Genomic DNA, 26,317 nt, shown 5'->3' with positions numbered 1-26,317 from the left:
TAAAGCTGCACATGGCTCTTTCAGGCCCTTGTTAGCAACTTACCAATGACAGGTAGCCACGGCCTAAAGCATCCCCTCCTGTATCGTCTCTGTGACTCTAAATGGGTGCATCAGTGACTAAATGAACATCATGCTGTGCTGAAGAAGACTTGAAACAAGAGATTGAGACCATAAACTCATTCGGAACATGTTTACTGAGGGAATAAATCAGGAGAGGAGGAGGTGAGAAGAATTTAGTACTTCTTTTTGCAACCAGTGGAGTCGCCCCCTGCTGGCCATTAGAAAGAATGCTGTTTTCAGCTTCATGTCAAATCTTTTGATCGCTTGATTTCACACGAAGTCAATGCAAAGATGGGAAAAGACTCCATTACCAACTCCGCCAAACACAAATGTCGTTTACGTCTTCACGCGTGTTCTTCATGCTGTGCGCTGACATAACATCCTTACTGTCTCTGCTGAGAGTTACGCATGCAAAACAGCGACTGCGACAGGTAAACAAAAAGTAGCAAAATGGCGGAGGCCGATGCAACACCATCGGGTCCTCAAACTCTGGGAGAATTTCAGCCTCAGCGCTGTGAAGAAAAGGATCGCCTGCAGGATCTGTGAAGCGGAGCGTGCTTATCACGGGAGCACGTCGGGAATGTGCGAGCTTGTGCTCTTCATTTCTTTATTCTACTTATAAACAGTCTGTGTGGGAAACTCTCTGGTTTGCTGCTCTCCTGCCAGTCAGCAGCAGGGGGAAGTGTATCCCAAATGACAGGGTGGATGTCTGGCATGGCCCCCGGGGCTGAGACCAGCAGGGGTCAGGGGTCATTCTGTGTGCTGAGTAAGTCAAGGGTAAAAACAGGCACACACACACTCTCGTATGTTTGGATTAGACATGAAGGCTCCCTGTTGTTTGCTTACAGCTGGAATGTTGATGCTTAACCATATAGCTCATTATCTGATAACAGTGCTTCTCCGGCTTTGTGTCAAATGAAATGTTTGTCATCAGAGCTTCAACATAAAACTGAAGAGTGGGGCGTTTTATAAAAAGACAGGAGTCTCATTTCAAACCTTAGAACCAAAGAACAGAGCGACTCCTCTGCAGCAGAAATATGTGGAAGAGTGAGTTTAAGGGCTGGAAATAAAGAGTGACTCATCCTCTGTGTATTCATCATCACTGTTGTGTAAATACTTCTCTTCGATAAAAACCTCCCTCAGTATCTTTTCGGCTTCCAGTGAAGTCAATAATCCAGACACCGCTGGATAATTATTGTTCAATCTGAATGTTTTTGGAGAGATGTAAATATTTAATTGAGCAGCACATGATCCGCGTTAAACACTTGGAAGGACAACAAAACTTTTTATGTATTTATGTAAACAGATCAAATTCATGGGAAATCTTCAGCTGAGAGCGTTTCTCACAGCTGTAATGAAAGCACTCAGTCAGTTGTTTATGTTGTTGTAAATGAACCTGTAGTCACGTTTATGGATATCTCACAGTTTCCTCGATCTTACAAAGTCTTTATTGCATTTAACGTGTAACTCATTAAATCACATCTGTCAGTTTTCTGTTTCATTTAATCCATTAAATGTGTTTCTTTGTTTTTCCTTGTAATTAGATCAGGGCCCGAGAACCGACTGATGAGAGAAAAATGAGTAAAATGAACAATAAGAACACAATAAATAAGAATACAATATAGTTGCATCATGAAAAGTCAGGATGTCAAACTCAGCTGGAATTAAAAGGCCACACAAAGAGGTGTTTCTTCAGCTGTGATTGAAAACGTTCAGGGGTCTGAACAGCTCTGATATGTTCAAAGGTTCGGAGCAGCCCCCGCTGTCCCCTCTGGGTTTGAGTCTGGATCTTGGAGCCTCCAGGAGCGTCTGCCGTGCTGACCTCTGATTGGAGCATGTTGGTGCAACATCTCAGTATGATGCTGCCAGCCCATTTAAAGTTTTCAAAAAGTTTAGAAACGTTCGTATTTTAGGGTTTTTTTCTTGCCTGATTGTGACAATATGTCTCCATAGCGCCCCCTGCAGAATGTACAAAATGTGGTGGGCGGATAAACTGTACGGTCGCATACACAAATAAAACTCCTTCCTCAGGACGTCAGCCATTTGAAACAGCTGAATTTATTTTGACATGTTAGCGTAATGTATTCCCCTCAAAGTAAATTACTTTAACAAACTTCAGAAGCACAGTGCATTTTAATGTTTCGCCATCAGAGAGGAAGTTGTTGTAACTCTCATAAAGTGTCCAAACATTACATGTTTAATATGTTAAATAAGAGTAAAACATTCTGTAGTTGATGTAGAAAAAAACCTCTGAGAAAGCAATGATTTTTTAGGATTAATAAGGAGTAAATTATGTTAGAAAGAAGTCAGAGAATAATATCAGTCTGACTTCTGACTTTTTACATGTTAGATAATATTCTTAAGACAACTTTATTTTGACTTTATTCTCAGAATTCTGCAGAGAAAACAAAAACAATGAAATCCTGAGGAAAAAAAATCTGAATTCTTCTGAAGTTCTGTTTTTTTTTCTGAGTAAATAAAGTCGGACTCCTGAGATGAAAGTCAGGATTCAAAAACTCTGTTTCTCTGAGCTTCCATGGAGCTGTTGTGCTTTTACCTGCGGACATCACCTCCAGCCTTTCAGTCGTTCTGCTCCGGGCTCCACATGTTGACAGCAGGAGGAGTTAGAGAGACAGCGGGGCTGCAGGAGGAGCGGGAGGAGGGTGCTGGGTGGGGAGGTGGAGCTTCAGGATTATTGTGCACCGGTCTGAGTGACTGACTGACTGACTGACTGAGCGCCTCTAAAGTTTGACCGGCTTCTCGTGTATTCGCTTCTGCTGCGCCTGTTTGCTGACCTAAACAACAAACTCTGTGATCCACACTGACCCGAGGACAGGAGCGACGCGGCGGAGGCGCACAGAGGAGCGCACAGAGGAGACTGTGCTCCGGGAGGAGAGGACAGGAAAGTTTTGAAAGGACTCCTGGTGTCTCTGCTGGAGGAGAAACCCACGAGACAAAGAGTAAATTTACTACTGTAGCTGCACACTGACCGAGGGACTGACTGCTCCATCCTGCACGCGCTCAGGAGGAAGATCATGGACTGAACCTCTCGGACCTGCTTCCTTTTCTTCTGTTTGGAATCTCACTAACAACACATGAGTTGGACTGGCCGCACGCGCGGTTTCCATACAGTAAATCCTGTGGGATTAAAATAACGAGGGCGATGGATAACTTCTTCACGGAGGTAAGGAAGCACAGCTCAGGTCTTGTTAAGCTTCACGCATGCAACATGTTGGACTCTTTGCTGCATCAGTGACACTCGTCTTCTGACTTCAATTGTTGAGTGGGAAAAACTTTTAAACATGTATCATTCTGTTTAGTTACCACTTCTGTAGCAGAAGTCCTTATAGGAAGACTAGTGTTGAGTTACAGGCTTAGAAGTGCAATAAAGTGAGCATGAACGCACCTCTGAGTGCCATACGGTTACTGTTAGACACACAATATGGTAATGAAATGCGATTAAACACAGTTAAGCACAATGAGGTCAGCGTAAACTCACTATGACTTCCTGTTGAAATATCCGATGTGTTTTATAGTAGAGAGGGTGTCATAAAGTCCTTAAACTGAGCTCTGAGCTCATTACACACGCATAATGACACGCATACATTGAAACTTGAATATCACAGGTTTATCACAGAAACTGTGCCGGTCAGACGGGAGGGGGGTTTGGACGGGGTCCCAGTGGGTCTGTGGTATTTCCGCACCTCTTGTCTCGTTTCCTCCGAGAAGAAAAGTCCTGTAAAGCTATTAATAGAAGTCTGAACCTGCGTCCCACCGGGAGCACACAGCACAGAGACGTGTGTTGACTGGTTGTGTGATAAAGGAACAGTTCAGCGATCCTCTCTAAAGAACTGTTTAATGTAAGGTGCAGCAGTTTCAGCTGATTCCGCTGCGGCTGTTATTTGGTGATAATCCAAACCTTGGCTCCTCTTAGTGCCAGCGATCATTTGATTTTGATTATAAAGTCTTGTTACGGTGAAGCAGAGGTCAACTTTGCAGCTTAGCTCTTAAAAATGTGTTATTCAAGCAGCTTTCTCTAAATCTAAAGTATTTCACACTCATCTTCTGCTTTTGGATCATTAGAAAGCAAAAACAATCTTTCTCATCTATTTCTCTTTGTAAACTGAACATGAGTTATTCATACTTTAAGACTCAGGTTTAGACCGTTTGTGTAAAACTTAAAAAGACATTCGTTGGCATCAGCTCTCCTCTGATGATCGGAAAGTTTCAGTTTTCTGGTGAAAAAGACGATCTGTTTCTCGTGATGCCAAGATGGCAAATGACTCTCCGGATTATCCGCAGAGGTTTCTTCATCTTGAAAACAAACAAACATGATGAAAAAACTAGTTAGAAATGTGTCTTCACACTTTTGAGCTGACGTGACGTGCGGAGGGGCTGCGAGCTGAGCGGCAGCTAGCTCAATACTTTGGGCCAAACAGTTTTGATCATTCTAAAGGTTTTTATCAGATGCTGAATTATAACGGTCGTAGTAAAACACTGAATAAAGCAGTTGCATGTTAAAAATCGGTGTTTCTCCGTCACTCTTCTGTAGCTTAGGAGGCTGCGAGCCAAGCGGCCGCTAAGTGTAGCTAAATTTATTAGTCGCCTGGAAATGTTTTAGTTTTTTGTAATTTATTTTTTGTCCTTTTAGCTTTACTGAGAGAGACAGGACAGAGGATACTGTCAGAGACAGCGGAAGAGAGAGTGGCGATGAGGCGGCAAAGGGCCGAGGGTGGGAGCCGAGCCCGGCGCGGCCGCATCGAGGACTGTTGCCTCTGTATATAGGATGCGTGATTTAACCGCCCCCCCCCAGTTGCCTCGACATGTTTTAATGTTCAGCTGTCGGTGGGAAACTGGGCTGAGAGTTTGGTTTGGTGCTTAACTTAAAACAAAGAATAGTTGACTCTTTGTATTGAACAGCCGAACAGGATTGGACTGATGTATGTTTGAGCCGGGAACAACCCTACACATCTCAGTTTGTCCGACAGGTGTGTGAGCCCTGCAGTAAACCAACAGGTGGGTGGGTACCTTTGTTTAAGGTGGGTTTGATCCTCCACAACAACATGATGATTAACCTCTGTACAGCCTGTCGGGTGGTTCATCTCGATAGTGTAAATCTTCCACGAGTTGTGACTCATCATTGCGGTCGATTTACGACATCAGTATCCACACCTCTTCGCAGTGACGTCGGCCAGGTAACAGCAGCAACACCTGAGTCATTCCTCCAGGTTTTCCTTTCAGGACTCTTTAGGAGAAGTGTTTGTCATCTCGCTGACAGGTCGGCTCATTGGGTAAAAAAAACACAGCACTGTGAGCGATTTAAAACCGGTTTGTCTGCAGGTAGTGGTGTAACGGTTAGACTGCTCATGGGTTAGAAAAGAATCCCTCCTAGTTGAATGATTTCCTGCTCTCTCATTGGTTCTCGTGCTGTTTTCAAAACCCGGGGAGGTTTTCAGTGGTATGAAAGGCCAAAGGTCACCAGACTCGCAGAGCTCATAGGTGCTGGTGAGAACGTTCAGCCTGAGTAAAACAAACACTCTGAGGCTTTTTCTTCCTTTCCTGCCGGTCTCATGACGAGTGTGCGCTACATCTGGCTGCTCTCTGGAAGTCTTAGAGGGAGAGAGGGGGAATATTTCTGAATGCCAGAAGCAGGCAGGCGTGCACAATAGTCTCAAATATCGGCCTGCCTGCCTTTATATCTGCCAGCTAATCGCGGCTGAAACAAAGAGCCCAGTCTTTAAGGAAAAGGGCATTTGACAAGGAAGTAAAGCAGCTTCCAGCCGCAGCGGACGGAGACCAACCGCTTGAGCAGAGGAATGTGAACGGGGAAACTGGAGTGTTTCATATTTATGCTGAAGACAGTTTAGATGAGGGTCCCACAGCGAGGCTGCACAAAGGCACTCTGCTGATACGGAGCTCTTGTTTGGCATTTCCCCCCTTGAGTTTGAATCCTGAATTTTAGGGCCTGTGTTACTGAAAATTAAATCTCAAAATTTCAGATAATTTTTGAGTTATGATAAATTGTCTTGAGTGAAGTCAAGCCTTTATATTTGTGCTTCATCAGACATTTTTAGGTTTAAGCCTGGTCTTTCAATTTAAAGTAGTTTTTTAATTGTTTGTGTTTAATCCCAAATTCGATCATTTGACTCTCCAAATAGTGTTCAGAGCGCAGCAGGTTTTCTGTGGACAGAAGGAGACTTCGAGTCGCCTGAGGTTCTTGGAAACAGTTAAACTGACTTGTAGAACAACCTCTGTAAACACAGTCAGGGCTTCGTACAGCTGTCTGAAGCATGTGATACTTCTTTACCCGAGCTGTTTGTAGACGTTCTGACTGTGGCTGCCCTTGTTCTTTATATCCAATCACTTAAGACAACTGTTTAATATAATATAATGCAATATAAACATGCAACACCTCTGAAGTATTTTACACCTGGAAGGGTTTTCTCCAGTTACCTTGTTTGAACTGAATGTTGCAGCAGAGCCCATTATCCCAAGAGACATGGTGTTGACAGGGACACGTCCTTTAGCAGCAGCTAATTACTGAGCTGCAGCCAAAACAGTCTGGTCCACACTCAGTGCACGGACTATAAAAATAAAGTGACCACAGTGAGACTGCACATTTTCATCTCTTATGCCTGAGGGAAGACATTTAAGATATCTTGCAGAGTCACTGTTTACAAGACCACAACTAACTTCCTGATAAGATTATTTCCCATCATGCTCCTGGTGCAAAGAAAAACAAACTGTAGATCAGAAGCAAACCCATTTTCTCCGCTGAAGTTGTCCTTGTTTGTCCAACTGCTTGTGTTAGCCGGCCCATCCTCCCTACTTTAAACGTGCTAACCAGAGCCAACCAGAGCCGCACTGAAAGACTACGTAGCTTTATAAAACATGAATAGTTTTTTTTCCTGTCCAATAATCAGAAGCACGTTATGTCCTGTGTGTGCTGAAGACTGATGCAGATATGAGCTGCCAAACTAGCTGCACAAAACGGGCTGTTTTAAAGTGTTAGGATTTAGGCTGCTGATAGTTGAGCACCCTAAATAAAAAAATGTACAGGATTTTTATATGTTACCATATTTCTGTGTAAATAATCCCCACAAAAATAAAGATTTTGTTTCTGCAGAGGAAAAACTCCTGAAAAGGTTTTTGAAACACTAAAATTCTCCACTAAAAACAGGAGCAGCAGCTGTTGCAGGCAGGATGAGGCAGGTTTCACTCAGGTTTAATTGACTGACACCCTCCAGGCTGCACATGAGAATAATCAGGGATGGTCGGCATCACTGATTGGCCAATATCCAGTTTTACTTCATCCAATGACGAGGCAGCAGAAGATCAGCTTGTCTGAGGCAGCTGGACCTGCAGTGTGTTTAAAGGGGGAGTGTGTGTGTTGTTGACACAGGCAGTCAGTTGAGCCTGTCGGACGGTTACTGGGTTTGTTTTTATTTGAACTGTTGGGCTGATGCCAGCGAGGACTCACCTGTGCACCAATCAGAGAGCAGCTTTGCCTCAGGTGTGGGCTTGCAGATAATTAATGAATCGACTAAGAAAGACTTGCACAAGTCCATGTTGACAGCTGTTTCAGCTTAATGCATTTAACTTCTAAAACTGACAGACATTTAAATGAAGAGTAGCAGACCATAGGTGAGTGTACCTGGCTGCTAAGCTAGCTGCTAGCAACTAGAAAACATTTATTTATTTGACCTTTAAAGGCTCTAGTCTCCGACCTTTTTGGCTTTTAAGCTCTAAAAGCTTTTAAGCTATCTTTTCTCCAGCCTTCATCGGTGTTGGAAAGAGAAAATTACCCTAAAATCAACCAGAAACAGCTGTTACACCTCCTTCCTCAAAGCCACCAAACTCCATTAACAAAATCAGTAATTTAACGAGAGAGAGTTGCTGCTGTACTGCTGCTTCGATCAGTTCCTATGATTGTTTGATTGTGTGACTTTGTTTGTTTTAAATGCTTAGTTCAGATCCAACACAAAGTTTGTTTAACACATAAAAACACAAACAAAACTAATAAATTGATGCAGTGAGAGACCAGCGACTCGTGTGGCCTGTGAGGTAAAATTACCGTTTTTGTTAATGGAGTCTGGTGACCTTGAAGAGAGCGATGTAACGTCTGTTTCTGGTTTATAAAAGCCTCTTCCTCTTTAACAAAAAGGTCTGTCTCTGAAAGGATCCTTTCTGAAATGTTGTCAGACAGAAACAAGAACTTTTAGAGGACGCACTTTGTTTGGGCACATTTGCCCAGGTTCAAAAGTACCTGATTCCCCTTTACGGCGGTGATCAAGCTTCATCTGTACAAGGCTGATGTTAAATTCTGTCAAATAAACCCTGTGCATTGCCTCTATAGGTCAGAACTTCCTCTGTTTGTATGCTGTTGAGGATATCGTAGTATAAAGATGTCCTAGTTGGCAGAGCTGTGTTGCATTCAAGTGCTATGTTGTTGGAAAAAGAAGACAAATGATCAGCAAACATGAAGCGTTACGGCGGCTGCAGCTTTGGCAGTCTGAGCTCAGGGCTGGCGACGAGCCTTTCAGAGGTTTGAACTCCGCTGAGAGCTTCGACTTCATGGTTGTAATAAAATCACATGGACAGATATACTTCCAAAGCATGCTTGTAGGAATGACTGCTGCACCCGTTAACCTGGTGTCCTAGATTGCAAACCAGTCGTGAGACTTCTGAAGCTTCTTGTTCTCTCAGACTTTTCTGTTCCCTCTCCTCCTGCGCGCCTCAGCCGTCTGCATTTCTCATTAAGCCATAAAAATTAACAGCCCAATCATAGATGTTAATAGGCTCCCCACAACAAACAAAGGCCCTGCCAATTTTATATAGCTGTATTTTAACGATGATTTCCACTGTACCAGTCGCACCACTGTGTCAGAGCGTTTCTCCTCCCTCCCTCTGTGTATCCCGGCTTGTTTAAAGCTGAAACCTGACACCTGTGGAGCAGCCAGACGGAACTGAGAGGAATTTAAACAGCGTGCAGATTTGTCGTTTTGTGCTCTGCAGACCCCCTCCTTCTTGTTGTTCTGCTGTGTTGTATGTTGGACTGATTTCTTGCTCTGTCTGCTGCTTCTGTGTGCTCCCAAGCTTCCTCAGGTCACCTCGACAAGTGACCAGAGTCAGAGGAATATGAGAGGCAAATAGCTGATACAACATGTAAAATGTGACTTTTTGTTTCACACGAGACTCGAACCATCCATCGTCCCCGTCAGCCCCCCTTTCTGATTTTGTTCGGCCTTTCCTCTACGTCTCCTGACTTCTCACATGCTGGACGGTCTGATCGTCTGCCCTGAGTGTCCAACACTGCGGGCACAGGGTTTACATTTGAGCCGTTTAAACGGAGCTAAAGGGTAGCTTGTTGCCTCTGTCTGAGATGCTTAGCTGTTTGACAAAATGTGGGTTTTTTGGAGACTTGGGGGATGCAGGCTGTCTGTGATACATGCCATACCTGCCAACATTAGGATGTGAAAAAGAGGGAGATTTTCCCCAATCAATGAAAACATAAAAAAAGGAACAAAAGAGGCCGCACACGATAAACGTGCCAATGCTGCAGGGTCCCCTCTGTGCCTCAATGTTTGGCTTGTGCTTGGCACAGTTAGCATGCTTGCTAACATCATATTTCCCACCGTGTTCTACGCTTAAGTCCGTTCTGCACACCTTACAAAATGCATGGTATGATGGTATCAATGCGGCTAGCGGCAATAAAGGGGAAATTCTCACACCAAGTGGGGTTAAAGTTTGAGGAGTGCAGACACACGCCAGGTAGAGTGGTTTGCGCATGCTTGCTGCTGCCTCCAGTTGGGTCGCCAGGTCTTATATCCCACAGAGGTTGAGGAGCGGCCGTTTGATTGGTATCAATCATCGAGCGTTGGCAGGTCTGGATATTGCATAAATATCGTTGCATGCTCTCGTATGAAGTCTTTGTTGGAACAAACGGGTCTTATCCGTGCAAAGCAGAATATGCTACATTTAGAGTTTGTAATGAGACCTTAAAATATAAAGTTGTTATAAAATATAGTTTTTAAATGTCACATACAGGGAGCTCTTATTCCTCACGTCATTTCATGTTCAGTGAAAAAACAAGGAAGACAGCGAGCCGGCCAGGCCTGGCTGCTGCTGCAGAAATAACACCTTCTAAAGGAGGCAGACACTCTGGACGTGAGCCAGCTCCGCCTGCACTCCATCTTCAACTGGTTTCACTCTCACAGACGGCGTGCAGGGCAGAGGGGCAACTGTGACTGTGGGAAATCAAACAAAGCCTCAGGTCTGGAGCTGCAGATCCAGGCCCAGACAGGAAGCCTGTTTATTTTGATTTCCTGCTTTGGCTGCAGCCGTGAACGCACAGCAAAGTTTTAAATGTGGTATTTTTAGTAGGCAGCACAGCAGTGTCCTTAAAAAGCTTAGATTCCTCTGCGACCAGCTCACTGTCCTCCACATGCAGAGAGGTTCCTTCTTCTGACATAGAGAGAAGACATTTTTGAGTAAAGTGCTCCGTCACAGCGTCCTCCAGGTCCCCTCACGTCTGCTTCTTGTCTCAGTTTGTGGGTTAATCCATGATTTGGATGCCACAATAGCAGCCCTGTGTATGTAGGTCTGTGTTATTGTCACAGGGAGGCCGCTGTGGTCCACGAGGTCAGTGCATTGGTGAGGCGACGGCTGATCTCACACATATGTTTGACAGCAGACACATCAGGATGAGGATTAGGAGCTGCAGGATTAGTGTTCACATTTTCTTGATTTGTTTTTGATTTAATTTGATAAAATGTTCAATCTTCTTAACGTATCGAGAATCACTGTGAACACAAACAAAATCGCTGAAATACTGATGTTTGCATCCAACATGAGCCATCTTGTTACCTCACTTTAAACAGAGACATTAGCACCAAAGATAATGGCTGCAACAAAACTGGTTCTTCGGTGCTTTCATTGGTGCTTTAGCTTATTATGATGTGTATATAGTTCTTCATACCATCAGAATCTGTACACCCTAAGTTTACAGACAACAGATGATAGATGATGAGTCCAAAAGAATTCTGAATGTAGAAACATGGAGGAATTCTTTCTCCTTATATTGTGCACATTTTGAGTCGTGCTCTTTTATGAGCAGAGTGCAGAAACATTTGAATAATTTCATCTGCAGTAGAAATACAGGTCCTACTTCTGTTTTTGTTTGTTGTACTTCCTGGAGAATCTCCAGCTGAGTCTGACCCTAAAGTCTGTTTATTCTAAAGGTTATGTGAGTAATGCGAGTTGTACTCTTGCATTACTGGTTTTTATTTGAGATAAATATGACAATGGCGGCTAATGTGAAACATTCCAATTCTCCGGATACGACTTAATTTATCGTCACATTTAACAGGATTGTGCAAACTGTAATCTCTTCCATTGACAACAGTTTTTTTTTCTCCCCAAACTTCAACCAACTGTTAACAAAAGATCCTCGTCACACCTCGACCCAAAACTGTGGCAATAACATTTGACTGTAAGGTTGAAAACATCAGCAGAATAAGATCAGTCTTGTTGCATACAGCTAGGCTGAATCCGATTGAGTCCAAATGTCACAAAAAGTAAAAATCCGGCTCCTTCTCTTTCATAAAAAAAGGATAGAAAAAAGAAACGCATCTGACTTCTGGAACATGATATCTTTAAAAATGGACCCCTCTTTTACTTCCTTGTCCTTCTCTCCCTCCATCCACAACTCTGTGAATCTCCCTACCTGTATCATCTCCTTCCTCTCCTCCTCTGGCGTTCTCCTCTAAAGTCTACGCTTCCTGCCGGATGAGCTCTAAACATTCCTCTGGATCCGGACACTTCCTGTCCTCCAGCTCGCTCCAACTCCCTCCACACGTGTGTTCATACAGAACCTGGTCTGCAGAAGGCTCTGTGATTTGTATATATCCTTTCACATTGTGTTACTGCATGCAAGACTAGTGAGATAAAAGTGTATTCGACATGAATAACCTGCTGCAGCTGAGAGTGAGAGCGGCGGCTGCACTCAGAGGCTGCAGAACAAATTTCTGCTTTTACACCTACAATTTGTTTTTCTGTCTTTCAGTATAGATTTGATTTTGATTGAACTCCACTCTTTCTGTCTGCCTTCCTTTGGCTACTTTCCACTTGACCTCTGACATTTCATGGACAGATCCTCTTGGAGGGGTGGTGGGACGTTCTCTTTAGTTAGCCTTCTGGTGGTCCATCCTGTACATCCAACTCACACGGGCCGTACCTGCGTCAAGCAGATGTTACAGTCAATCTTTCTTCTCACATTTTATCCACACGGTGCTGATGATGGTTAAATTTGGGGGTTTAAATAATGACTGGAGGGGATGACTCAAACCTCACAGTGAAAGGTCAGAGTGTTTCTTAATGCCTACCTTAACACGTTTGAGTGACTTCAATCGTCTTGCATCCAAAGACATAAAGATTTTACAAAGACTGGGTGAATAGCAGAGTCACTATTTACAAGTCGACAACTACAACCCCCTTGTGATTATTTCCCATCATGCACCTGGTGAGAATTAACTAGAGGAAAATAAAACACGGAAGCAGCTTTTGGCCGAAGCTGCTGCAGACGTTCACTTCATAACTTTGGCCTCGCATCCAGCCCCTCCGTGTTTACTCTCTGCCCGGTTTGCTGCTTCCTGTTTGGTGTCGGAGAGCGCGCTTCATGTCGTTGAATTTCACTGTTTGCACAAACCGAGAGTGAACACTTCTAATTTGTTTAGTTGCTGCAGGGTCGGTTCTGTCGTCATCGCTTGACCCAAAGACTCCGGTCACAGGGTTCAGTCTGTCCCAGTTTGCAGAAGAAGACTGTGGAATGAGGTTAAACAGGGTGGGAGAAGCAGGTGAGGGGACGCTGAGACGAGATGATTTTATGTCCAGGTTCTGATGCAGCTCGTGACCTGTCCCCTGACCTCTGTATGACCTCCCATGTCACTGTCAACTAAAGCAGAAAGTCCATTAATGTAATGTTAAAAGCTGTCACTCCTGTATGTGACATGGACCTGACCACATCCTTACAGTACGGCTCTGCAGTAACACGGGAACCTTCACACCGCTGCATGAGGGCTCGTTTCTTGGCTTTAAGTCTGAAATGCTCTCCTGACACTAATCCCTCAGCGCCCTGCTGGGCGGTGGTTCCCCGCCGCTCGAATGCTCAATTAAAAGCAGGAATGAGGTTTCTGGATCCAACACGGTGGATTTACCTCCACTGAAAGGTGTCACTCTGCTGCAGGAGACGGCGCAAGAGAGACGAGTGTTTCTATCTGGATGCATCAGAGCGGCTGTATCAAGTACTGCTGCTGCCTCTGAGTGTTTGTTTGTTCTTAGGGCACGAATAATTCATGAAAAGGAAAAGATTCTGGCCAGTTTTTAACAGGTTTTAGTGCAAAGCCGGGCCACAGAGTTCTGACTCAAAATAAGCATCAATTTAAAACATCCACGACTTTTATAAAACAAGAAAAAGTCCAAAGAAGGGACGTGTCCCTCTTTTATCTTTAAATTAGTTCTGTAATAAAACTTTTAACATCTGATTGTTTCATTTTTAACCTTTAAAAAAAATACATTAAAGTTATTTCTATTTGTCAGACAAAAAGGTGTCTTCCTCTCTCGTCAGACTGACTGTTCTTAAACACAAACGTTATTCAGATTTCAGAGGTTAAAAAGAAACGACAAAGGTATGGATGGACTAATGAGCTGCACGCTGGTGCAGTGGTTCGCGCTGTCACCTCTCAGCTAGAAGGTTCCTGGTTTGAATCCCGGTTCAGATGTAGTGGGCCTTTCTGTGTGCATGTTCTCCACGTGCATGCGTGGGTTCCCTCCGGGTACTCCGGCTTCCTCCCACAGTCCAAAGACATGCTCGTTAGGTTCACTGGTGACTCTAAATTGCCCGTAGGTGTGACTGTGAGTGTGAAAGTTTGTCTGTCTCTATAGCTGCTTTCCCACTGGTCATAAAACCCACTAACACCCCGCTTGTTTGCTTAGTAGGAAAGGTTACAATCAGCATTCAGAACCGGGTCAAATGACTCTGCAGTAGACCCGGGCAATTATCTCCTCGGCTCCGATCGGCATTGATGGGAACAGAAAAACCTGTGACAACACGCTAATCTCCGCCCCCTTCCCGACACGATGCTATGCTCCGTCTGTAACTTCTGCGACTCCTCGTCATCTCAATCTGTGATTGACTGGTGACCTGTTCAGGTGTAACCCCGCCTCTCGAGGTGTCAGAAACATAAAATAATACCTGCAGGTTCAGTCAGTACAGAGGGCAGGTGCATGTGTGTGGTCTCACCTGCACACGTTGGGCTCCACAGTCTTCTTCTGCACATGAAGGCAGTCATACACAGAGCATCATACACACCTGGCCTACAAAACACGGCCATATTTTACTGGAAACACCTGCAGGAAGGAAGTTAAAATCCTTTTTCCCTAAAGGTGCAGAGCAGAACACCTGTAAGGGCAAACGTGTGTCTGAAGGCAGCTGTTTGGTCTTACGTGTCAGCCTGCTGTGTGACTCCGGTGTGGTCTCGGGGTGGTCTCGTGGTCTCTGAACCCAAGTTACAGAATTCCCCGACCGGAGCTTTGCCTTCCCTGTAATGTTATCGTCTCATCCTCTCACTCATCCACGACTGTGCATGAGGGTGCTGCAAGGGCATCTTGTTTGTGAGCTACGGTGACATCACTTGAGCCGTGGAGAGTGGAAAAAGGTCTGTAGTCTGCACCTTGAGTTAGCAGTAACATAATCAGGTACCTCTCTCCACTAAGTAGCACTCCTGCAGAACTTTCTGCAAAGCCTTCAACCCTCAGCTACCCATGAGCCACTCTGTGACCACATCATTGGTTTATTGAGCTGCACCCTGCTGAAGAAAGCCAACTACCTCCGAACTGACCCGTGGAGGGAGAACTGCTGTCAGCACAACTTTAAAAGGACGTCCGTTCTGTTTCTGATCAGATCTGGGAGAGAGCGAGGAGGAGGTTATCTGATCTGAGACTCTGTGTTGACAGCAGCTTCCTGGAAATCCCCATCCACACACGCACACACACACACACACACACATAACACAACACAAGTGCAGGCTGGGCACAACCCGAAAAACCAAACATCCATTTCCAGTAATTAGCTCCTTCTCATGCCATCCTGTTCCCTGTGAGAGTGCAGGTCTTCTCCTCAGTGGTACTTCAGACTATCTTTACTCTGCTGTAGGAGAGTCTGAGCTTCGTCTGGTTTAATGAGCTGATTGATTTTTATATGCAGCGTGGAGCCAAAGTGCAATAAGACCATTTCTTCTCGAAGTCCAGTAGGAGTTTTTTTGCAGGTTGTACGATGAAGACTTTTAGAGTCACATTTTTATGTTCTGTTGTTCGTTCGGCCGAAGGGGACGGAGGCAAATCTGTCGACATCCTGCAGATGAAGAATTGTCTCCTCAGTCTCTACCTTTTACCAAGTGTGTTAACACAATGGTGATTGAGCTCATGGCTTACAGATGAAAGCCCTTACATTTGCAGAGTCTGTCCAAATTACAAAATGACTGTAGTCGAGAAGCGTCCATCGCCTGGTTGGTCTACCAGAGAGAGTAGCCACGAGCCGTTTCCTGATTTGTGCGGCCTCTGCTGACACGTTTGAAGCAAAAGATGTAGTTGGAGAGTTTAAGAGAGCGAGGTGGGGACGCTGGTTTAGCTCACAGACTGTATAAATAATGGACGAAGCCACCGTGACGTCTGCAAAAATGAAGCCGTAATATGAAACTGCAGCCTGAAGTGACCACATTCGGATGAGAGGGTGGAGCTGCAGAAAAGCGAGGTTGAAAAGTTATCCAAGCTAAGCAGTCTGTGTCTGTGAGCTAGTTTCACTGATGGTGACCGGCTGCAGGAGTTTATTTATCCGACTGAAGGAGTAGCGAACTCGCCGCTCGCTCGGCCGGTGAGACAGCGGCGGGTGAACGATCACTGCGGCCCGCTGTAATCTCTCCGGGGAAAAGCCAACAACTCCTGACTCCTGTTTACTGTCCGCAGATTAAATAAAGCGGCCACTCGAGGAACTGCAGTTTGTTGCACTTCCACATTGGCTTCATTTGCAACACAGGAGGTTGCTGCTTGGTTTAGCTCAGTGGGTAGAGCAGGTGCCCCCTATTCAAAGGCTAAAGTCCTCTACGCAGCGGCCGCAGGTAGGACTCCCGCCCTCGGCCCTTTGCTGCATGTCATCCCTCGCTCTCGATCATCTTCAAGAGAGCGAGGTGGAGCACCACGACTGTGTTTATACTCATGAGGGAAGTTACTGTTCCACATACTGCTGTTCCCAAGGTTGAGAATGAGTTTTAAACCTCTAGAAGTCCCAGAAGAGCTTCTGACCCAAGAGCGTTTGAGCTCTGTTCACGAGGAACCTGTGAGGCTGCAGAACCCGAAACAGACCTTGATTGTTATCTGTCAGCGTGCTGTCAAATCTAAGATGAAGTCCCAGCTAAATGGAGCCCTCGCAGAGGTCCTCAAATCACTGAAGGACGTCTCAGTGTCATTTCTTGATCCAAGCTCAGTGCGAAGACAGACTGTGATCAATTTAGTCTTAAGGAAGCTTCTTTTTAAGTCCTCATTTTGTCATCGCTGGCCCGCTGTCGTCCAGTTTGGGTTCGGGGGAATTTTGATGGAAGAATAAACAGTTGTTTTTGTTGGGTTTAAACTCTGGATGCCTTCAGCGTTCCTCCGTCTCAAACGACCCCTCTGCCAGAAGTTTACTCTCCCTGTCAGGCATTCAACAGCGTCGTAATATTGGGACTCAGTCTTTCACTTGTTCACTCAGCTTCTCTTTCCTCTACATGTTTCATTAACAATAAGTAGGTTTAATCAAATAACTATGCTGCTTTGCTGAAGCTTGAAACACAGCTGGCTTTACTGTTTCATTACAAGTTACTTGACAGTTACTTGATGTGTCCTCTGTTGAAGATTTCCTACAGGAAGACTCAAGGACTGTTTTGGTAGCAGCAGATTTCACCTCTGACCTCTCCTTTGAAACATTATTTGCGTCCCTGAAGACAAACCCTCATTTAACTGTGTGAAATATTGTGCTTTAAAAGCACTTTGGGCTCTCGTGTGATTAAATAGACCCTCTGTGTTTGTTTACACGTGCACTATAGAGTAATTCTTCTCTAATTCCACCCTCGCCTCGCCACTTAACCCACTCTTTCCCCGGCCAAGCCACCAGCATCATTAGATTGTCTTGGAGAGTGCACTCAGTGACTTGACACTTTTCCAAAAAAGCCATAAAGTCATTAGAGGAAGTTAAACGCTCTGAGGGTTGAAGTGTATCCCACGATCGGGTCTTTCTCACACTGAACCGAGCGGGCAGACCGAGACAGAATAAACAAGGTTATCTCTGCTGCTCAGTGGGTCAGGCTGCTTCAAAGAGCCTTTGGACCTGAAGATCAAGGCCTGTTTCCTACACTCAGATCTGCCCCAGATTGTGGTCGTGCAAACATCAAGGGCAGAACGTGAAGATGTAGGTCAAAGTGGACTGACCTTTGAACACTTTCACAAAAAAGCTAAAGGAAACGAGTTACATCATTTACCTGAAGAGCGTTCCAACTACATTTAAACCTTTTTGTAGGACCTTGATTCAGCCATGCACAAGGCCTCATCTTTAGCCATATGTTGAGTGTTTAAAACCATAGACTGAAAAGAGGGGGACCAGCTATCTTGCTGTCCCCCATTGGTTACTGGAATGCTCGTGATTCCACAGCATGCGCCGTGGTGCGTCTGCGGCGCGTCCCAGAAGCGTCTCACCGCTCTGCTACGCTAAAGATACGCGCCGGGTCTATTCATTTATGGAGGCCGCTTCAAGCACGCGTCAAGCTGAACAGAGCAGATCGTTCCAAACAGGAAGTCACACACGAAAACAGCATACAGCATCCGGTCATTTCAAAATAAAACACCACATACAGACCGGTACAGGCGGTACAACAACACACTGAAATCTTGAAAAAGAACACTTTTAATTAAGTAGTGTCCTCAGCCATGGTAGAAGCTCAAAAATCACAGAATGATCTCCAGATGAGCAGATAATCAACCTCAGAGGTCAAACTGAACTGTTGTTTGTGTGTTGCTCTGTTTAACGTTGATGTTATCGCGTGACTTCGTAATTCTCGCGCGATCTTGTGATCTTGCGTATCCAGCTGTTTGGGCCAGTGCTCCACTGCGCTGCGGATCAGACACGCTTCCTGTGGGCTTGCACCGTCTGACGGACCATAACTGCAGCGCAGACGGAGCACGCCGGACACGGATCCTGTGGGATCGAAGCGTTACTATCTCTGCTGAGAGTTGCACCGCAAAACAGCAAGCGGGAAGTGACAAAAGATGGCAAAAAGCGGCCGATGCAGTACCATCGCGCCCTAAAACTTCGCCTGCAGGATCTGTGAAGCGGGCCTTGCTTATCACAGGAGCACATCGGGAATGTGCGAGCATTCAAAGAGAAGGCACGATGAAGTCGATCTGATGTGTTCTTCAGATCATCTCTTTGTCTGTCGTTGGTTTTAAACGGAGCAAAACTTGATATTGATTAGTTATTTCTCTTTTGTATCAGCAGGAGCCGAATCAGCAACAAAGTTTATTTAAGACATTTTTAAATGAAGAATATTTATTGTCTTTATTGTTAGTGAGCACATGCTGAAAAGATCCTCCAGCTACATTTAAAGCTGAGAGCTAAATAAGAGACATTCAGTAGGAACTGATGACTAGTCGATCAGAGTGCCGTCAGCTGCGGCCTTATGTTGGTCTGATTACAGCTTCAGGATGTAACTGTTGAAAGAAAACCCAACTCTGCCAACGTGTTTCACCACCACTTTAAAATGGCTGCAATATTTCAGGTCATGGTGAACGCATGCTTTAATTTATGCAGCCACACAGTGTGTTTCTCAGTCAGACGGACCCTTCTCTGCACAACAAGGCGTCTGTTGTGAGTCTCAGGAGAAAGGCAGAAAGGGGAAGACTGTATTTATATTCTGCCCGCTCCCTCAAGTACAAGTCTGCAAACCCAACGCCAGGCGACCACAGCTGGGCAACACATGGCAGCTCTGGGCTCAGCTGCCAGGCCCTGACACACACACACACACACACACACACACACACACACACACACACACACACACACAATGGTACAGACTTCTTTCTCCTAGTGTGCCTCCCCAAAGCTTAATGCATGTAGCTGTATGTGCACACACATTTCTACCACTCTTACTTTCACACTCACTTGTACACACGCACGCACGCACGCACACACTCACACACTCACACACGCAGGAGAAGAAAGTAGGTCAGGTGGGCTTTGGTGAGGGGAGTTGGGTCATTTCCCCGGGGCCTAAGTGGTCTCTAGTGGTGTCTGAGCCCAGTCAGCTCAGCGTCGGTTCATCATTGATCCCGAGCTTCAGGTTCTTCCTCTGGGTTCAGATTTCTTCTCTTCATGTGAGTTTGATTTGTTTGCGTCAGACGGCGGCAGAGAGCGAGCTCTGCACGCATGATTGTGGAGTCTAATGAGTCACAGACAGGATATTAAATCCTGCTTTTACTGCATGCACTTAAGTGTGGAAGTTTGGACCTTGGTTTTTACATATGTAATCCCTGTGTCTTTGAGATATTTTAAATAAGGACTGTGCAGTACATCGTGCAGACAGGCCAGCGTGGATCTTCCTTTGACTCGCGGCTCTCAGAGAGCAGGGTTTCCTGTGGTCTGCCTTCAGGAAATCTGGAAAGTATAATCTCTGTGGCTGCAAGCAGAAGTAGACAATCCACAAATGCTCGTGATGTAGAGTTTGTGATGGGATAAACAGTTGGTGTGTTTTCAAGTGCTGAGGGCAGATTCTCATGCACACCAGAAGTTAATGAACAGTCACTTAATCAGTCCATCGGTCGAGAAGACCCTAAATCGCCACTTTCCTTTGTTAACCATGTCGTTGTTGACAGTAGGAGACACCACGTTAAAACAAAAACTGACCAGTCCCAGTCACGGTTCTTTTTCATGGCCGCTGAGGCCCCTAAAAATGCCTGACCAAAAATAGCAGACAAAAACCCCATTGGCTTTTTCTGTGGATGCTGCATGTTTGCCTCGGTGAGGAGAAAACAAGGAAGCTGCCCAGCAAGCATAACTGAGATTACAGCCTGGGCTTGTGGGATTCACAGTCGCTTTGTTCTGTGAGCCAAAAACAGCTTAAAAAGTGCCTCCTCATTCTAAAAACAAATGAAAAAGGGGTTTTATTTCTACTTTTAGTCATGCAGGGTTAGCAGACGGCATTTATGCTCTGTGCGGCTCCACTCTGCGGCTACTTTCTCACCTGAAAGCTGCTCTGACAAACCTGCTGCTGGCTGGAAGTTGGTTTGCGTAGGAAAAGTTTGTTTTATTTGTCCTTTTCTCTAATTGGATCCTCCCACACTGACAACCTTATGGCCTTCTGTAACCACAACACATTCACGCCCTTTGAATGATTCCAAATGGCCGCTGTCTAGATACAAATGCACCACCTTTAAAGCAGGAAGACAGTCGACAAAGACATGAGCCCAGGCAGGAAACGCAAGTTTAAAATTCTTCACTTCAAAGCTGTTCGTTGTTCAAAAGGCTTCTTCAAATCTCTTTTGAACGTGTTCGTCTTCCTTTCATGCAGGATAAGTGTGTTTATGTTCCAGTTGGGGGGTTATTGGTGTCTATTTTTTACCCCTTTGTTGTTTCACGTGGCTTTCCTGAAATGGGAAGCCCAAAGCATCTTCCCATTCGTCTGTAGCCGGGCCAGCCACCAGGAGCCGGCACCGGGGTCCAAGTAACGAGCCAGATCAAAGAAGATGAAGCTTAAGCAAAAGTGAACCGGCATAAGGTCACAGTGTGCAGGTGGCTGCACGGCACTGACTGTTGGGTCAGCAGATCAGCAGATTTGAAAATATAACACTTAATCCATTCGGTTTCAGTTTAGTGACCTGGAGTGAAAGACATTTGCTGACACGAGGCCATCCAAGGAAATTTCGAGGTTCCATGTCGTTATTAGTATGCAGAGTTTATTCTAAACAGTTGATTCACTTGTCCTCTGCAGGGGGTCTCTGCTCAGCCTTAGAGATAGAGTAAGGAGCTCTGACATCCGGAGGGAGTTCGGAGTAGAGCCGCTCCTCCTTCGCATTGAAAGGAGCCAGTTGAGGCGGGTGCCTCCTGTGCGCCTTTGGAAGTTTTCCGGGCACATCCAACTGGGAGGAGAGCCCAAGGCAGACCCAGAGCCCACCTGGAGGGATTAAATATCCCACCTGGCCTGGGAACGCCTCAGGATCCCCCAGGAGGAGCTGGAAAACAGAGCTAGGGAGAGGGACATCTGGGCTAACATGCTCAGCCTGCTGCCACCGTGACCCGACCCCAGATAAGAGGAAGAAAATGGATGGATCACTTGGATCACTCCCTCTAATGAGACCCGCATCCTCATGCTAAACATACTGTACTAAAAACATTTGTATCCAGACGTCTTTAGTGATGTGTTCTTGCAGTGTGTCCCTAAAAGAAGCGCCTGAGCTGGTAAACAGCTTCAGCGTCTAACTGGCCTTGAAAAGAAGGTGCAAGTGGCTCAGGAGCGTGTTTGTGACTCCAACAGTAAATACCGTTCGTGCCTTGTTTTCCCCTCTCAGACGCACATCACTGTTCTGTTTTGCAGCACGTAGGTACACGTAGGTGGACACTAAGTAGTGCATGTTAACAAGAAACAGCCAGGTCCAAGCTATAAACACAAACACCTGTTTTCTCCAGCAGCCTCTGCTCATAACAAAACCCACTCGCTCTATCGAGTGTTGAGGGGGAGACGTTACATTCCTACTTCTTCATTTCTGATCTTAAAGACAGATGTGACATTTTAAAGTTTAGAAACTGATTTGTTCCACATTGTTTGATAGTTCCCAGCTTGTAATTACACTGGGTGGTTAGCTGAACATGCAGGCCTCTTCCAGCACTGGGCTGCTCCATATTCAGATATTTATCCACAAACTAAGTATAACTCAGTGTGCAGAACATCAAGGACAAGCATGGTGGCATCATGATACCACTGACACATGTTCAGGTCTATTCTAACGTAAAGATTTCCTGTTTATCTGACAGCCTAGCAAAACAGACAATGAAGCAATGTCATTCCAAACATTACTTTAGGAATTGACCTGTCTATAAACTCGACTCGGTCTTTGTTCTGGAGTTTCTTTACAACACTGAGGAGACAATACGTGTCTGAGTCATAAACAGTACCTCATTATTAAACCACTGAGTCATCGGCGTACGGCTTGAATCAAGCATCAGTTATCTGTGCCAGGTATTAGAACAACATAATGAGAGCTGTTGAATGTTTAATGAGGCTCAGTGACTCAGATGGACTCATTAGTGATGTTGATAGAGAGGCATCCTGCATCTCTGAGAGGATGCTGTAAACTCCCCATCGAGGCATGCCGTGAAAAAAGACACCAGAGCATCCTCTGCATGCGCTGCTTGTCCTCACACTGAGGGAAAGGTGAGCAAACGAAATAGTTATGAATAAAATACTCGTGTGTGTTCGTCTATATCGCTTAATACCACGCTGATGGATCCATGGTATCCAGACACATTTTACAAATATCATAAAACCCACATTTAATTGGGGACCAAAGACTCGCACTGAAAACCATCACAGCCTCGCCTTCAGCACTCAGCAGGTGACGCAACATCACTGCAGGCTGTCATCAGGAGCTCATAGCTCTGATGAATACATATTTCAAGGTTTGTTTGTTGACGGAGAGATAAAGGAGGATGAATGTTTGCTCACCGGTCGTCGTGCACACAATATGGATGACAGCAGGATACATGGAGGCTTTAAATTAAAAATAAAGCCTTTATAACACGGAGGCCGGAGTTTTTAATTGCTTTTTTATATTTTATTGGTTTATATTTGTTCAAGGAATTTCTCTTTGTTTTGTAGTGTTGGTAGTTGTGTGGTCCGATCACACAGGCCACATACGGAGGTGCTCTGGGACGCATTTATCTACATGCGTCTGGTAGTGTGAACGCACATGTGTCCTGAGCCACATTAAGCACCGCCCACTCCACCACCTCTCCTTTCGTTCAGGTCTGATTTAACATTTCTCCGCTCTGCCTCTTAAAAATCGTATTTTTATTTATTTGTCTCATGTCACTCCAGCTGTGTAAACGTAGTTTATGCATGAGAGCGGAGTGTGCACGGAAACAGATCGTGTCTGTGTTTATACACTGAGAGAGAGGATTTTTAATACGGGACGATCCCGAACTGACGAGGGAGAGAGACGGCGCAGGTCGGAGAGATGATCCAGGAGCAGCTAATCACAGTTCAAAAGTCAAGTGATCCACATGAAGTTAATCAGAGTTTTTAATCGTGCAGCGCAGTGAAGAGGAGACTGTCTGTGTGTGTTTCATGCGCTGCTCCTGGCTTAATAGCAGTCGCCATCTGTCCCGTATTTTTGCGCACAGTTTCCATAAAGTATAAACTACATCCTCAGGCTTTATCGACTCGTCGTTGTTCGTTTAATGTTTTAACTTTTATCCAGATATGTTCTTTGGGGCGAGTAACACAAAACCGTAACAACTTGCCTTTGAAGTACAGATTTTACAGAGTCACATGGAGCTTTAGACAACAACACGTCCTCCTTGTTTAGAAGAGTCCTCGGGGATTCCCTGGTTTTGGTCACATCACCGTCAGTCCTCTGCAGCGGCTGCAGGACGGTGCCTCACACGCCCTGTTGAGTCAGCCAGGTTTCACAACCAAATCCTACAGATTCATCATGAAAGGCTTCAGTCAGGCATGTTCAGACACACACCAGGCCAGGGGCGAGTTTAATGACGATTGAGCGATTAGAATTATAGGAGAAAAGATAGATAAAGAAAACAGACCACATGTTCAGTCTCTCTAAGTGCTTCCTTCACGGTGGCTTTGTGTGTTGACATGTTGTGTGTCTGTCAAACTTGTGTCAGTGGTAGAAAACTACCTGTTGGACAGCGTGTGCCTGCAGGAGTGAGATGAGAAAGTAAACGTTGCTGCAGTGTGATAATTACAGCTGTGGGCTCAGGGAAAACTGTCATTAGAGCGGCTTCACACCGCAGGGATCAGCTGTGACTTTCCCGTGTGGTCCCACGTGCTTCTGCTCAGCCTCATCTCTGATCGGCCAGGGGAAGTACAAAGACCTTTAAAAGAAATCAAATCAGTGTTTTTAGTTTTTTCTACTTGCAATAAATATTTTCAGTTGCAGGTTTACACTTCATTCAACAGCTGTCATTGTGTAACAGTTAAACACTTAATGTGTCCAGCTGATGATTATCAGCCAAACAGCTGCGCCTTTTGTTCCCCCACATCAGCTGATTGCCTGATGGGGCTTTTTGTCTCAACGTTTTCTAACTTGTAAAGATGCTCTTCTTTTCACTGCTACATGCGGCTCTGATTAAAAATTGAATCACCATCTGAGCTGAATCCAGCTGATCACGATGCTTCTCCACATCGGCCTGTCAGTAAACACGTGTCCGTGCGGCGTGAGGTTGCAGCTCTGATTGCTTTAATTGAAAATTAACATCTGTCATTGTATGATGTTTTTTACAAGAGATGTCCTGATTTGAGAAAGGCATTTTAAACTAAATCCTTGTCTCAGTGCAAGCGTGTTAACTTTAAGAGCACCTGGCATTCACCTGGAGTTTAACAACCTGCTACCGTGAGCACCTAGTATCCCTCTTTTTCTAACTCACATTGTATATTTGATGGAAAAAAATTCTCCTGACTTTAATGAAGGTGCAATTTGCTCTAGGTGAGGAGGGCTGCCTTCACTCTTAAATACTGAGGGAAACCCTGAAGTGTTGTGTCAGGCTTGAGTTACAAAGAAATAGAGTAAAAGAAAGATTAGGTAAATCATTTAATAATATTAATAATGATAAAAATGTATTCAGAAGTGTATTAATGATGCAATCACCTCATAAATTAGGTCAGCTGAGTTTTGGTGTTGACTTTGGTGATCCTGACGCTGGTGTTACTTGGCTGTCACTTTTGAACAAACAAACAACCTGTACTGTATAATGTAATTGCTCCATCATTATTGATAACTATATAAAAATAACTTTACTAGATGAGTTTAAAGTTAACTGGAGGAATGTTTCAGGAATCAACAGGTGGTGAAATTATATTTTTACTCACGTTAGACCTGAAATCTGTGTTCAGGAAGTGGCAAAAAGCCGTCACTCTTTGCCTTAGTGCCACAATTACAGTGAAGTCACACTTCTTGTTTCAACCACCTGTCTGTGGTGTGATAAAAATGTTTCAATTAAACACGTTTCTTGAGATGTGAGAAAGAAAGAACATGACAAACATCTGTAGCGCTAAACATTAGCAAGTAAGTTAGCTAGCATTAGCTCAAAACTATGAGTGAGCAGAGAGACATGAGCAGCAGAGACAGAGAAGGGATGGATGGATAGGCAGGTGGTACATATGGATAGATGGCAGACAGACAGACAGAGTCATACTGGCTGAAATGTTCATTTTGGGCTGATGTGGATATTTAATTTAAAGGGAGCCGGTGTTGTCGTGGCCCGTGTGTAGCGTGTAGTTCTTGTAAACATCTCAGCATCACGCCCATGAGCTGTGTTTGTGTTGAGGTGCAGCATTTCTTCTAAACACAGTGAAAACTCTCGGTGCCTTTTCTTGTTCTCTTACGTTTTCATGGAGCCGCCTGCTTGTGTTTTCCCTCTGGTGGTTTGATTGTGGTCCGACCGAAAAAAGGTTTCCAAGTCTCTCCCGAGTCAGCTGCAAACTCACATGGATCCACCCTACAGCTGCTCTCCAGATCCACAGCGACATGCCTTTTAATTATCCACAAAGCAGCTGAGGAGGATCCTGAGAGCTTCATCTCCACTAAAACGTGATGTGTCTGAAGTTCGGAGAATGTAGCGTGGGAAAGCATTTGGTTGACGCTTAAGAGGTCAGAAAATTCAGTTTGACCGTCTCTTTAATTGACTCGCCGTCCTTCTGAGTCAGTATCAGTTCTATCACCTGGTGGACAGCTCTCCATCAGCTCTCTTTGTGCTGGATGTGTCCTGATAACCTGATCTCTGACAACCTGAGGACGATCAGCCGATGAGCAGCTGCTTCCTGTGGAGCCTCCAGTCAACACCTCTGCTCCCGCCCACGATGTGCAGAGTGACGTGACCTTTGACCCCTCCTGACAATTGTTTTGTTAATAATTCAAACCCACCAGGTGTTGTGCAGTGTCGACA

At 45.0% G+C, this 26,317-nt stretch overlaps 1 protein-coding gene across 1 annotated transcript in view; it reads left to right on the top strand.

The window, feature by feature from the left end:
- Positions 1-2,819: 2,819 nt before the first annotated feature.
- myo10 (myosin X) overlaps positions 2,820-26,317 on the top strand; it is a 122,103-nt gene continuing 98,605 nt past the window's right edge. The window contains exon 1 of the mRNA XM_069684645.1: positions 2,820-3,244. Within this exon, the coding sequence (XP_069540746.1) occupies positions 3,224-3,244 (21 nt within the window). The 5' untranslated portion in view covers positions 2,820-3,223. The remainder of the gene's footprint in view (positions 3,245-26,317) is intronic.

The sequence above is a fragment of the Semicossyphus pulcher genome, unplaced genomic scaffold (genome assembly GCF_022749685.1).
Source record: "Semicossyphus pulcher isolate SPU_LCO1_2020_fin unplaced genomic scaffold, fSemPul1.0.p SCAF_7, whole genome shotgun sequence".
Classification (NCBI taxonomy): Eukaryota; Metazoa; Chordata; class Actinopteri; order Labriformes; family Labridae; genus Semicossyphus; species Semicossyphus pulcher.
The sequence above is the reverse complement of the archived record's forward strand: the minus strand, read 5'-3'. Positions and strand labels throughout refer to the sequence as shown.